The 14619-nt window shown below is 42.3% G+C and overlaps 1 protein-coding gene across 1 annotated transcript; it reads left to right on the top strand.

The window, feature by feature from the left end:
* Window positions 1–421: 421 nt before the first annotated feature.
* LOC306762265 (uncharacterized protein) lies at window positions 422–11827 on the top strand (the record flags this gene model as incomplete). The annotated part of the gene is made up of 7 exons (XM_079248707.1): window positions 422–743; window positions 4678–5907; window positions 6050–6230; window positions 6318–6502; window positions 7660–7782; window positions 11556–11643; window positions 11730–11827. Exons 2-7 carry the CDS (start codon window positions 4717–4719, stop codon window positions 11825–11827), a joined length of 1866 nt encoding a protein of 621 aa, XP_079104833.1. The 5' UTR covers window positions 422–743; window positions 4678–4716.
* Between the last annotated feature and the right edge of the window lie 2792 nt (window positions 11828–14619).

Genomic DNA, 14619 nt, shown 5'->3' with positions numbered 1-14619 from the left:
TTTTTTGGAAATTTTTAGTTCTTGTTCCTTTTTTATGTCTCCAGTTATTTGAGTGACTGTTGTAAATTCAGCCTTTTCTTTAATGAAAGGGGATGAAGACATATGAGCACAACTGTAGATAGTTGCTTTGTTAATTCATCTATATGTTTTTTAAAGTTTAGGAATTCGTCAATATAAATTCCTAAAAAATTTATATATTCTACCCTTAAAATAACTCTTCCATCTATCTTAATTAGTGTGTTTTCAACATTTTTCCGGTTTCTATTTGAACCTGTTTGACTTGCAGTCCTCCTAGGGGGCAGTAAAGAGTCAAATTTCCACCTCCCGTCAAAAGTCTACAAAAGTCACGCCCTGCCAGCTGTACTGCAGTTGTTTTATTTTATTTTTATTTTGTCTTAGAACAACATGAGAACATGATGTTGGAGTTATGAGGTTTATAAGAGTCTTTAGAGCGCAGGTCAACACTGCGCATGTCACAGATGTCTGATAAAACACTACAGGAACTAGATAAATGCAGAAACTGGTGAAGCAGACAGAAAACCAGGCCTGCTTTGTCTGACTGCTTCCTTACAGCGGAGGGAGAAGACTGGACCCGGTCCAGAACGGAGGAAAAACCGGACCACAGGTCCGTGGAGACCCTGCAGTTTGGGGGGAAAGTGGAGAAAGGATGAAGCTGCGTGGAACAGAACAGCTGTGAGGAGAAGCAGCAGGACGATCCGAACCGATCCGGACTGCTGAATGAGGTAAAGACCTGATGGTCAGAACCGGGTCTGGGGAGGTCCTTATGGATGCTGGGAAACCTTGATGATGAGTTTTAGACATCCTGCGTGTTAAAGAGCAGCTCTGACTTCCGTCCACACCAGGCGTGGAAGTGGATCTCCTTAATTTACATCATAATAAATGAAACGAAGTCTTTACTCTTTATTTGTGGCCTCAGTTGAAGTGAAAACTGGGACGAGGAGGAAGTGTGGAGACAACAAAGAGGACTCTTTGTGTAGGTCACCTGATTTGAATGTGGCTTGTTGCTATGGTTACCTCCACAGTACCCTATCTGTCCTGTGTCTCAAGTGTTAGATTCACACAGTATCCAAACTGTCCAGCAGCCTCAAGCAGAAGATTTACCACTTTCTAGTCTCAGTTTGGACCCCCCTCCATGTCCACCCCTCCTCCTGTTCCAGCTGAGTGCCACGTTCAGATCTGTAAAATGCATTAGGCATTATGAAACACAAAATAAAACAACAGAGACTGGACAAGCAGGAAAGAATGATGTGTGCTGATGACCCAGGTAAACGCAGTGCTGACACACTGGTAAGTGTCCTTGTTGGTTTGGTGAGTGTAGACCAGTCTAAGCACATGAGTGAGGAAACAACTTGTGGTTTTGAGAGTGAGTGGTATCAAGAGGGAAGAGGCGAGTCTACGTCAGAATCAGTCCATCTCAGGGCCGGATTAAAAGTGCACATGCCCCTGGGCCCAGAGTGTTCCAGGGGGCCCCTTCCCCACCACAACATATTGAAAATTGTGAATGATACACTAAAATGACACTTCTGACATCTATCAGCTAGTGGTACCAGTAGCAATACACTAGACACTAGATCTGTAACGATGTGCTTTTGTCCTGATTCGATTCAATTTGGATTTTTTTTTGGGTGCCAATACGATTTAAATTGCGATTCTCACAATTCTTCGATAATGCTGATTTTTGTAGATTAAAAACAAAATAAATGTATAAAACTGTTTTTTTTCCACACGTCTTTTGTCTTGATTTAAATTAGGAATAAACAACTCAGTAGCCAGTCCATCATTCTGCTGCTATAATGCCCAAGAAGACGAGTAAAAAGATTAATGAAAACAGTTTGTTTTTTTTTAAAATGACAAAAAATTTTGTAATGGATTATCTTTATTTATTTGGGGAAAAAAATTCTTTTTTTTTTTTTAATTTTTTTTTTTTTTACCAAAAAATCAGTTTTAAAATTGTGAAGCAAAAAAAATCCTGATTTTCAATTTTTTGATTCAATTTTCCGACCCCTACCAGGCACTGTGGTGTAATTCTCTGGCTTTTATGTACATTTTGTTTCATGTCCAAACTGCTGGTGTTTGCCCCACATGGGCCCCATTGGATAGTCCGGCCTTGGTCCATCTTGATGCTTTTAAATAACTGATGCAGTGGTAACCATTTCTCCCATTATTAGCTCCAAAGTTACTGGATTCTGACATACTCAACGTGTGCCCAACGTGTGATCCTGGAATCTGATCATTATTCTGTTTTTCCTTTAATATGTTGACATAAGATCAGGATGTTTAAAGGATCAGCAGGTTTCTGGTGGCTTTAACATGATAATTCCTGGGTGATGTGGCGCACACAGACCAGTCTGAACATGCAGTTTTAATGAGACTGGTGCTACCTGAAGCCATGTTTATCAGGCCTGCTGCTTGGTAACCCCTCAGGTCTATAACTGGGTTATGGCAACCACCTGCACATCGCGTTTCCCACCATCTCTCCTTCTCCTTGCTTATCCTGCTGGTCAAATGTCCCAAAATCCACCTGTTGCCCAGAATAAAACCCAGATAAGATATGAATTTGCCTTGGATGAAGAAAGGGAGAAAGACATGAAAAGAGGCTGTTTAAACCTTGTAAGAGCTCTGCTGCAGCTGGGATAGCTCACACTCAGGTGTACTGGGAGCACTGGATGTGTTTCAGTGAGTCATGGCAGCAAGAGTCGATCCCAGATCCTGAAACTTTCCTGCCTGGTTCAGGATGAAAGGCAACATATTCCTGCATTTATTCCTAAAAGCTGTTGTTCAGATGTGAGACATAACTTTAACCTGGTTAATCAAACAGTTGACTATCAGTCTGTGGTGGAGACTTTAGTCCAAATCCCACCAGAATCAGAACCAGAGACCTAAATAAACTGAACAAACTGACCCAGAAGTCCTGGTTCTGTTCTGCGGACTGATCTGGTGCTCCTGGAGCTGATTGGCTGCTGGGCAATGCTACATATGTGATGCAGTGATAGCAGCAACAAGTTTGCAGATGTTTCCGTCTGATTTATCATTCTGACTCAGAGCTTCATTTCATACGGCACTGGAGACTTTTAGTAAATCCCTACAGCAGATAAAATGAATTATTTTTATGTTTTTCTAATTAATTTCAATCCAGGTTTCCTGTGCTGCATCCTCATTATGTTTGCTGTGCTCAGAACACGCTGCCTCCACGGTGAAAGATGAACTATTGATCTCTGTGATATATGAATGAATAAGATCGTTTCATATTGTCATGGTGATGACTGATGTACTCCTTCAGCTGACAGGATTCCCAACATTCCTGCTGTTCCATGGAGGCTCCTTGGTGCAGCCAGAGATTGAGGACGCATTTCCCAACCTCCAAAAAGAACAAGAGAGTTTTAGATCCAGCTCCAGAAGACGAGAGGAGAGAGACAACGCAGAGAAGAGGAGAGGAGCTACAGAAGCATGTGACTATGGCAGCTTCCTCCAGATGCCTGACAGACAGACAGTATGTGAGGAGAAAGCCGCTGTTCTGTGAGGAACACCAGGAGTCGGTGTTAAAGATGATGCCAAGACCCTCAGAGGAGGTGAGGAGCCTCTCGTTTGTCTGAGAGGAACATCGCAATGCTTTCAGTCAGCCCCATCCATCCATCCATCCATCCATCCATCCATCCACCAACCCATCCATTTGTCCATCCATCCATCCACCAACCCATCCATTTGTCCATCCATCTATTCACCCATCCATCATCTATCCATCTATCCATCCATCCATCCACCAATCCATCCATTTGTCCATCCGTCCGTTCTTCCATCTGTCCATCCATCCATCCATCCACCAATCCATCCATCTGTCCATCCGTCTGTTCACCCGTCCGTCCATCCATCCATCATCCATCTATCCATCCATCCATCCATCCATCCATCCATCCATCTATCTATCCACCAATCCATCCATTCATCCATCCATCCATCCATTTACCAATCCATTCCATCCATTCGTCCATCCATCCATCTATCCATCCATCCATCCATCCATCCATTCGTCCATCCATCTATCATCCATCCATCCGTCTTTTCGTCCATCCATTCATCCATCCACCAACCCATCCATTTGTCCATCCGTCTGTTCATCCCTCCGTCCATCCATCCATCCATCCATCCACCCATGCATCTATCCATCCGTCCATTCGTCCAACCATCTATCCATGCATCTATCATCCATCCATCCATCCATTCATCCATCCGTCCGTTCATCCGTCTGTCCATCCATCCATCCATCCATCCATCCATCCAACTGGTGATGGATCCAGCAAATGCTGCATTAAATCCAGCGATTTCTGCATTTAACTAGTTCGGGTTGTAATATTTTCAGAAGCACATTTTGCTTTGGAGGCATGTGCTGTTAGTTGCAGGAATTTGATTTTTTTTTTTTTTATTTGTTGTGTTTGGTATGTTTAATTTTACTGTAAATTGTGTTTGTTTTCATTTCTGGTGTTGCTGCTGACTTTCAAATCTCTTCCTAAAATATCACATTGAGACATTTTGTCTGACTTGTGGTTTTTCTGTCTACTCTGGTATAACAAGCTGTAATAATTGCTTGCATATGATCATCTGACTTATTGTTCTTCTATTCATGATGAGAAAATGTGTTTTCTTTGTGTCACGTTTCAGAAAAACCAGCTGACTCAGAGCATCAGAGAAGAAACCAGCATGTTGAACAGGAAGGATGCCCTGACTCCAGAGAGCTTCAGTCTGTCTTACAGTATGCTATCTCCTCCTCCCCCCCCCCCAGCCTCATCGCTTAGTGCCTCAGGCCAGCAGGCTCATCTGTGCTGTCAGCAAAGCACTGTAGAGTCGACTCTCCATTGCAGCAGACTGACCCAGCAGAGCCTCTCCAGTTCCATTCTAGAGGTGCAGAGACTAAATCCTCCTCTTAGGCCCCCACTGACGTCCACAGTCCTGCATCCGACTTACACTCGGCGTTCAGAGAGCTCCAGGCCAGGCTGGACTCAGCTCAGACTGAGCGCTGGGGGAGACGCTGCGTCCCATCGGGCCAACTACTGGGCCTGTGCCATTCCCAAAGCTCTGCCTCCATCTCCAGACAGGCTCTCTGCAAGCTGGAATCCAAACCAAGAGTACCAGGTCCTGCTAGACTACACCTACCCTCTGAGACCTGGACATGTGGACAGAGAGTTGGAGAGCTCCAAGCTGCAGCGAGGCTCTCTTCTCCGGACAGACTGCAACCTGCAGGATTCAGGGATCGGACTGGACCACAGCTCTGCCAGCCTGTCAGGGTTAGACTTAACCGGAGACAGGCCGATGCAGACTGCAGGAGGAAGGACAGCAGGTCACAGGTCACATGACCTCCAAGGGGTGCCTACCTCCTCAGACAGTCCACCTTCTGGTACCCCACTCTCTCACACTGATCCAGTGAGGTTTTCTTGGGACAGTTTGGACTGCAGCAGAGATGGAGGTGAGACAAGTCCTCAACCGAGGTATGGTCACCATCATCATCAGCTTCAAGCAGAGCTCCCGTCCACTTCCAGGTCCATCATCCCGTCCACTTCCAGGTCCATCATCCCATCCACTTCCAGGTCCATCATCCCGCCCACTTCCAGGTCCATCATCCCGTCCACTTCCAGGTCCATCATCCCGCCCACTTCCAGGTCCATCATCCCGCCCACTTCCAGGTCCATCATCCCGCCCACTTCCAGGTCCATCATCCCGCCCACTTCCAGGTCCATCATCCCGCCCACTTCCAGGTCCATCATCCCGTCCACTTCCAGGTCCTTCATCCGCTCCACCAGCATCCTGCCACACTCCAGGTGTGTCTGTGGGGACATGGAAGAATTCCGGCCTCTTCCAGAGCAGCTGCAGGAGCTGCAGCAGCTGTCCAGACAGGTTGGTGATGTGGACGCTCCTGGACTTTGACTTGTGGGTCACACAATGATCTAATGATGGTTTGAATTATACTGGTCACACACACACCACAGCGCTGCTCCCAGTGTGTCGTTCCATACTGATGCGTGTCCCCTTTCTTTAGGTGAGGGAGGTGACGGCCAAGCTGAGCCCACCTGTGATCACCAGTACGGAGTCCTTAGACAGATGCACAGCCTCCGTGCTGTCCTCCATCAGTTTGGCTGGGAAACAGGAAGAGGATGAAGAACCAACGGAGGAGAAAAAAGAGGCACATGAAAGGAAGCAGAAGAGAGAAACTCACACAGGTGCTGGAACTCTACACCACCCAGGTCACAACAAATCCTCTCCATGTTCCTTGTTCATGTCTTCTGATTTCATATATCCATCAGCAGCCAATCACAGGGACTCTGAGACACTGCGGAGTTGTTTTGGTACCAGGACAGAATGTGGTGGAGGAGGCCTGATCCAGTGCAGTAATCAGGAGGTGGAGGCGTTGATGGAGCAACTATGTGGTCCTATCCTGTCTGACAACCAGGGGGGTCAGGAGAAGAGCTCCACTCTGATGCAGCACATCCAGGTAGATACGCAGCTCAGATGGGACGAGCCTGTGATGATGCGGTAGAACGGAGATCACCAGCTCTGCACCTCTTGGGCCAGTCTCCTGCAGGTATTAGATGTCTCTTTGCTGCAACACACCTGATTCAAATGAAATGCTCCTCCAACAGCGTGTTGTTGTGCACCAGCCCCTTGATGGTCCTTTGATTCTAATCAAGTGTGTTGTAGCAGGAAAACATGTAAAACCTGCAGGACCTGCTGGAGTCAAACTCCAGTCCAGAAGTGCATCCTCTGGACCAACGATCAGAGAGACCATCCAGCAGGTCTTAAGTTTTGCTCCCAAGCCTGAATCTGATTGTATGAAGCTGCTTACACATCTGGGAAAAGTCCCACCAACACTGAAAAGAAAAAAATTCCCATCCAGACGACATCTTAGCGACGCTAAACCACATACTGCCTCCATCAGAGCAGTACTGCTTGGTGTGAGACGTGCTGCAGTCCAGACGGTTGGATGATCTGAAAGGTGGGGAGGGTGTCTGCTTCCTGAAGCCAGACTGGGAGCTGCTTCCACAGAGAGGCTCTGATAGGTTGCTGAAGGTTTTGCTTCCTGAAGCTGAACTTGTTGAACTGTGTTTGACTGATGGACAGAAATACGACAAACACAAACTAAGATACTGTCATCAGTCCTGGCAGGAAATGTGGACAACACAGAGGTGGAGGCAGAAGGGGATGGATTTGGAAAATGGATAAAAATGTTCCTGCAGGGAAAATTTGTTCTTATATGTCCTGGACAAACCTTAGATAAATAAACTGTGCAGATTCAGGGTAAAAATAGCTCAGAAACCTGCTACCAGGTCACAAATGAGTCGACCAGTCGTTATTTACAATCCTTTTCTTTCGAGTGATCTGAAAACCTGCTGCTCCGTCCTATCAGCGATGGACACATCCGGTCTGTATTAATGGTCCCGGTCCTGTCTTTACTTTCCGACAATGTCAGAATTTGTTTTTTTACTTTTCACATGAGCAGCCTGACATACTAACAACCAGGACTAATAAGAGTCTAATAAGGTCTTAGAGGTGTGTGAGCCTGTGTTAACATTCTGTATTAACACTATACTTTAGCATTATCACGGATACTGTTCATTTAGATAACAGTGAAGCTGTTAATGTCTGTTTCAGAGCTTCTGTTCCCACCTGGAACTGCTCATCCAGCAGTTGTATGCAGTGTCCCAGAGGATGGATCAGCTAGCTGCACCCACTGTGGATAAAGACGCTGCAAAGTCTTCTCTGGATGACTATCAGGTGAGACACTAAGGCCTGTACAACACACTGGAACATGTACTACTTTACAGGTTGGAAAAACTACAAACGCACCAGTCAAACCTTGTCTGAGTGTTACAGAACTTCTTTATTTCTGTGTATAAAGGAGATGCAGTGGTATTAATCAGTCAGTTTGGTGAATACATATGGACTAGTGGCCATGTTTAACCCTCATGCATCATTATGGACATCTTTGTCCATTTGGGTAACTTTTTCCTGCAAACAGTGCAAACAGGCTATAGATAAGCTGTATCGCATAAACAGGGTATATACTACCTATAAGAAGGCTGTTTACAAGCTGTAAATGCTTAAACAGGCTGTATATTAGCTGTAAATGTGTAAAAAGGCTGTCTACGAGCTATAAACGCATAAACAGGATGTATAGTAGCTGTAAACACATAAAGAGACTATATACTAGCTAAAAATGCGTAAACAGGCTGTATATAAGCTGTAAACATGTAAATGGGCTTTATAATAGCTGTAAACGCCTAACGGGCTGTGTACAAGTTGTAAATGGGCTTTGTACTAGCCGTAAACACGTAAACAGGCTGTAGGGAAGCTGTAACCGTTTAAACAGGCTGAATACCAGCTATGGACGAGCTGTAAACACGTAAACAGGTTGTATATTAGCTGTAAATGCATAAACAGGCTATATAATAGCTGTAAACATGTAAACAGGCTGTATTCAAGCTGTAACCACCTAACAGGCTGTATACAAGTTGTAAACGAGCTTTATACTAGCTGTAAACAGGCAGTATACCAGGTGTAAACATGTAAACAGACTGTTTACAACCTGTAAACGTGTAAACAGGCTGTATACAAGCTGTAAACACATAAACGGGCTGTATACTAGCTGTAAACATGTAAACAGGCTTTGTAATAGCTGTATACACGTAGAAACTGCAAACACGTAAACAGACTATGTACAAGCTGTAAATACGTAAACAGGCTGTATAGAAGCTGTAAACACGTAAACAGGCTGTATAGAAGCTGTAAACATGTAAACAGGCTGTATACTACCTGTAAACATGTAAACAGGCTGTATAGAAGCTGTAAACATGTAAACAGGCTGTATACTACCTGTAAACATGTAAACAGGCTGTATACTACCTGTAAACATGTAAACAGGCTGTATAGAAGCTGTAAACATGTAAACAGGCTGTATAGAAGCTGTAAACATGTAAACAGGCTGTATACTACCTGTAAACATGTAAACAGGCTGTATACTACCTGTAAACATGTAAACAGGCTGTATAGAAGCTGTAAACATGTAAACAGTCTGTATAGAAGCTGTAAACATGTAAACAGGCTGTATACTACCTGTAAACATGTAAACAGGCTGTATAGAAGCTGTAAACAGGCTGTATACTACCTGTAAACATGTAAACAGGCTGTATAGAAGCTGTAAACATGTAAACAGGCTGTATACTACCTGTAAACATGTAAACAGGCTGTATAGAAGCTGTAAACATGTAAACAGGCTGTATACTACCTGTAAACATGTAAACAGGCTGTATAGAAGCTGTAAACATGTAAACAGGCTGTATAGAAGCTGTAAACATGTAAACAGGCTGTATAGAAGCTGTAAACATGTAAACAGGCTGTATACTACCTGTAAACATGTAAACAGGCTGTATACTACCTGTAAACATGTAAACAGGCTGTATAGAAGCTGTAAACATGTAAACAGGCTGTATAGAAGCTGTAAACATGTAAACAGGCTGTATACTACCTGTAAACATGTAAACAGGCTGTATAGAAGCTGTAAACATGTAAACAGGCTGTATACTACCTGTAAACATGTAAACAGGCTGTATAGAAGCTGTAAACATGTAAACAGGCTGTATAGAAGCTGTAAACATGTAAACAGGCTGTATAGAAGCTGTAAACATGTAAACAGGCTGTATACTACCTGTAAACATGTAAACAGGCTGTATAGAAGCTGTAAACATGTAAACACGCTGTATACTACCTGTAAACATGTAAACAGGCTGTATAGAAGCTGTAAACATGTAAACAGGCTGTATACTACCTGTAAACATGTAAACAGGCTGTATAGAAGCTGTAAACATGTAAACAGGCTGTATAGAAGCTGTAAACATGTAAACAGGCTGTATACTACCTGTAAACATGTAAACAGGCTGTATACTACCTGTAAACATGTAAACAGGCTGTATAGAAGCTGTAAACATGTAAACAGGCTGTATAGAAGCTGTAAACATGTAAACAGGCTGTATACTACCTGTAAACATGTAAACAGGCTGTATAGAAGCTGTAAACATGTAAACAAGCTGTATAGAAGCTGTAAACATGTAAACAGGCTGTATACTACCTGTAAACATGTAAACAGGCTGTATAGAAGCTGTAAACATGTAAACAGGCTGTATACTACCTGTAAACATGTAAACAGGCTGTATAGAAGCTGTAAACATGTAAACAGGCTGTATAGAAGCTGTAAACATGTAAACAGGCTGTATACTACCTGTAAACATGTAAACAGGCTGTATACTACCTGTAAACATGTAAACAGGCTGTATAGAAGCTGTAAACATGTAAACAGGCTGTATAGAAGCTGTAAACATGTAAACAGGCTGTATACTACCTGTAAACATGTAAACAGGCTGTATAGAAGCTGTAAACATGTAAACAGGCTGTATAGAAGCTGTAAACATGTAAACAGGCTGTATACTACCTGTAAACATGTAAACAGGCTGTATAGAAGCTGTAAACATGTAAACAGGCTGTATAGAAGCTGTAAACATGTAAACAGGCTGTATACTACCTGTAAACATGTAAACAGGCTGTATAGAAGCTGTAAACATGTAAACAGGCTGTATAGAAGCTGTAAACATGTAAACAGGCTGTATAGAAGCTGTAAACATGTAAACAGGCTGTATAGAAGCTGTAAACATGTAAACAGGCTGTATAGAAGCTGTAAACATGTAAACAGGCTGTATACTACCTGTAAACATGTAAACAGGCTGTATACTACCTGTAAACATGTAAACAGGCTGTATACTACCTGTAAACATGTAAACAGGCTGTATACTACCTGTAAACATGTAAACAGGCTGTATAGAAGCTGTAAACATGTAAACAGGCTGTATAGAAGCTGTAAACATGTAAACAGGCTGTATACTACCTGTAAACATGTAAACAGGCTGTATACTACCTGTAAACATGTAAACAGGCTGTATAGAAGCTGTAAACATGTAAACAGGCTGTATACTACCTGTAAACATGTAAACAGGCTGTATAGAAGCTGTAAACATGTAAACAGGCTGTATACTACCTGTAAACATGTAAACAGGCTGTATACTACCTGTAAACATGTAAACAGGCTGTATACTACCTGTAAACATGTAAACAGGCTGTATAGAAGCTGTAAACTGGCTGCAAACAGGCCTTTTAATAAAACAAGAAAAATATTTTTCTTTTCAGGCTCCGGTTATTTGTATTTTTTTCTGGGCTGTATGACCGGGTTCTGTGTTCAGCCAGTCTGGACGCTCAGCTCCGACAGCTCACTGAACAGCAGAAAGTACCAGAAACTGAACAAGAACATGGATAATCTGTCATTAGATAACCAGCCAGAAAGTTTCAAGTTGTTGAGCAGTTTGCTTTGCTTTCAGAAGAAGTTGCCGGGGAAACACCACCATTTTTGTTGCATTTTTATAATGTCATTAAAACACCAGTAACACCAGTCCAACTTTACATGTCTCTGCTGGATGAATAACGTGTCGTCTGTTGTCGTTCAGAGAGACCTGAGCCACCAGCAGCCCCTGACCTCCTGCGTCCTGCAGGCTGGACATCACCTTCTCAGCTGCATCAACACCACCTCTCCATGTCAGTGCCACACATGCTGCCTCTTTCACACATGCTCAGTAAAAACCTGAGACTGAACCAGTGGTACTCTGTCTTTGTATTTCCAGTCTTAAGAGACACTCTTCTGCTGATTGAGAGGCAGTCCAGAGCTCTGCAGACCCACACGGACCAGCTTGACGCAGCCAACACGGTCCAGTCCAGCTGAGCCGAGCGCAGACCAGGACTTTCAGGAAACATTCAGGATCTGTGTGGCCTCCAAACACTCTTTTCTAATAACTAAGACTTGATGATATGAAGAACGGCCTGAGTGTTTCTCTACAACTCAAATGAAACGAGCAAGTTTTACTGTTTCCTTCAGGTCTGCGTTTCACCTGCAGCAGGTCAGGTATGTAGTTATGCTGACATCCAGCAGGACGGATCCACGAAACGTTTGGATGAATGTGTGAACCTCACCAGCTCACAACATCAAACTTTTCACTTTTGCACAAATTAATAAAGTTTCTGAGCAAGCCTGAGAGTTTGTTGTTTTCTATCTGCTTTTCTCTGGAGTTTTCTGCTTAAGCGGGTTTGAATCCTGGTTGCTGTAAACTTCATCTCAGCTGATGGCTTCTGATCAACATCTCAGGCTTCATGTGTGAAAGACAGAAAATCTGAACCCATACAGAAATATTCTGTGTTAAAACCTACTAGAGCTCTAAATTCAATGTGGTGATTGAATAAATACTGTATTTGTTGGTTCACAAAAGTTTTTTTCTTTTTACTAATTATGGCCTTTTGCGGTAATTTGTGGTGTTTTTTTTTTTTTTTTGTTTGATTTTTATTTCTTAGAGAATTTTTCTCCTGCAACCCTTGAAACAAGCTACACCTGTTGTCTGCTACCAACATAAGTCCAACAGTTATGAACAAATTTTGATTAAATTTTCTATAAATATCTGAAATTGAATAAGTAACAAGAGATTACATTTTGGGGGTGATTGGGACCACCACCAGAATCCAGGAAGTTTTTTTTTTTTAAGGATTCTTTATCATGGAGAAAAAGGACCATTTTGCCACAAAATCTTCAAAAATAATACTGAATATCCCTGCTGAAATGAGATTACAATGGCTTGGTGGAGGTCTGCGCTCTCTTTCATGCTTTTATTTGTTTTTTAACTTTATTTTTTACCAACAGTTTTAAAAACAAGTAAAAAAAATAGAAATACAGAAGACATAAACATTGGAAAGGACAGTTTATGTTGACACAAAGACGTCATTTTGTCCATCATAGTATGCAGATCTGGTTTAAGACGCGGGCTGCAGGTCATTTGTTCTATTAGGCAGATTTCTTCTATGATGTCCAGCCAGCAGTCCAGTCCGGGGGGGGGGGGTCCTTCTTCAGCCACTTTCTTGCGATGACTTTCTCAGCCGTCAAAGATAAAACTTTGAAGAGATATACGTCTCCTTTTTTTCCATAACTTTTGAGGTATCAGTCGAAGAACTATAAACTGGGGCTCGTCAGGAATGTTTTACACAGTTGTTTACTTTTTATTGTTGACGTGATGAAGAAGTGTGTAGTAAATTCCTCCAACCTAATTCCCTCCATCCATTAGAGCTTGTTGGTGTGTGTTGCCTACGGAACGCCAATCACCCTCAGACAGCTCATTGTTCTTTTTCCCATTTTGTTTTGACATACATTGAATTTCTACCTTGTTGCTTCAAGAAACCCTCAAACAGTTCAGATACAGTTTGATAGTAAATGCTTGTCAACAACTCAATTTGTTTCCAATAAGATTTCCTAAATATTTTCTGTATCGTAAAAGTGTCTTAACTCTAGATACATGTATAAATCCCCCCTTTTTTTCTTTTTTTTTAATCTAAAATCATTTTTGAATTGGCTAAATTATTTAAAATGTTGTTTGTCGATAAGGGTATGTGTTAATCCCTTGTCTCTCCGCGTTTTAAAATATTTTATTTAACACTACTGGCTTGACTCTAGAAGTGTAGCAAGGCTGGGTCAACAGCTTATCGTCTTAGTTCTTAAAAAAAAAAAAGAGTATTTTAAATACTTTTAAAATTGTATGACTTTGCCTGCGCAGGGACTGCAGATGGAAACTAGCAAAGGCTAAAATCAGGTGTAAAGCATCTTTCTTTAATGTTTTTACACATGCTCCCTGACAAATAAACTTTTATCAACAAAATGTTTTTATTAAAAAAAAGTTCATTTCAAGTGCTTTGTTTCTAATCCCATTTTCCTCTTGGAAATCTACCTTTCCACGTGTCTGTGGAGGGGTTTGACCCAGGCTCATCAATGACGATGATTGCAGGTGCTGTATTGCTATTGGTGCCATTGGCTGAGAGATGTTAGAAATGTCGTTTCACAGTTTATCATTCACAGTTTTCAAAATGTTGTGGTGGGGAAGGGGGCCCCCTGGAACATTCTGGGCCCAAGAGCCTGTGCTCTTTTAATCCGGCCCTGAAGGTGGTGATTACATTAATGTTGCGATACCAGCTTTACGACACACCGATGACTCACCCTAAACACAGAAACTCAGGGCAGAAAGTTCTGGATTAATTACCACTAGTTGATTACATTACATATGGTTAATTTCTAATAGAAATTAATAAAAAATGAAGACGGAGCTGAGTTAATATCGCAGTGCCGGGTGACGTTAGTGAGTCTACAGGTGAACAGACAGTCCAGGCAAGGCCGGATTATGAAATTAAATGAAAAATACTTTATTAATCCCCAAAGGGAAATTCAATATCCAATGGACATCATGGGCATAGGCCCAGGGGCCCCCGGGCAAACACCAGCAGTTTGGACATGAAACAAAATGTACATAAAAACTAGATAGTTACACCACACTGTCTAGTTCAGTGTTTTTCAAGCTTTTTTGAACCAAGGCACACTTTTTTCACTGAAAAATCACAAGGCACACCACAAACCAAAATGTTCTTTTATTTTTTTTTTTAAAGTCCAAATTATTAATATAAAGTCCATCTTGTCAAAGCCTCTTG

This window comes from Telmatherina bonti, assembly GCF_933228915.1.
Source record: "Telmatherina bonti genome assembly, chromosome: 11".
NCBI lineage: Eukaryota > Metazoa > Chordata > Actinopteri > Atheriniformes > Telmatherinidae > Telmatherina > Telmatherina bonti.
The sequence above is the reverse complement of the archived record's forward strand: the minus strand, read 5'-3'. Positions and strand labels throughout refer to the sequence as shown.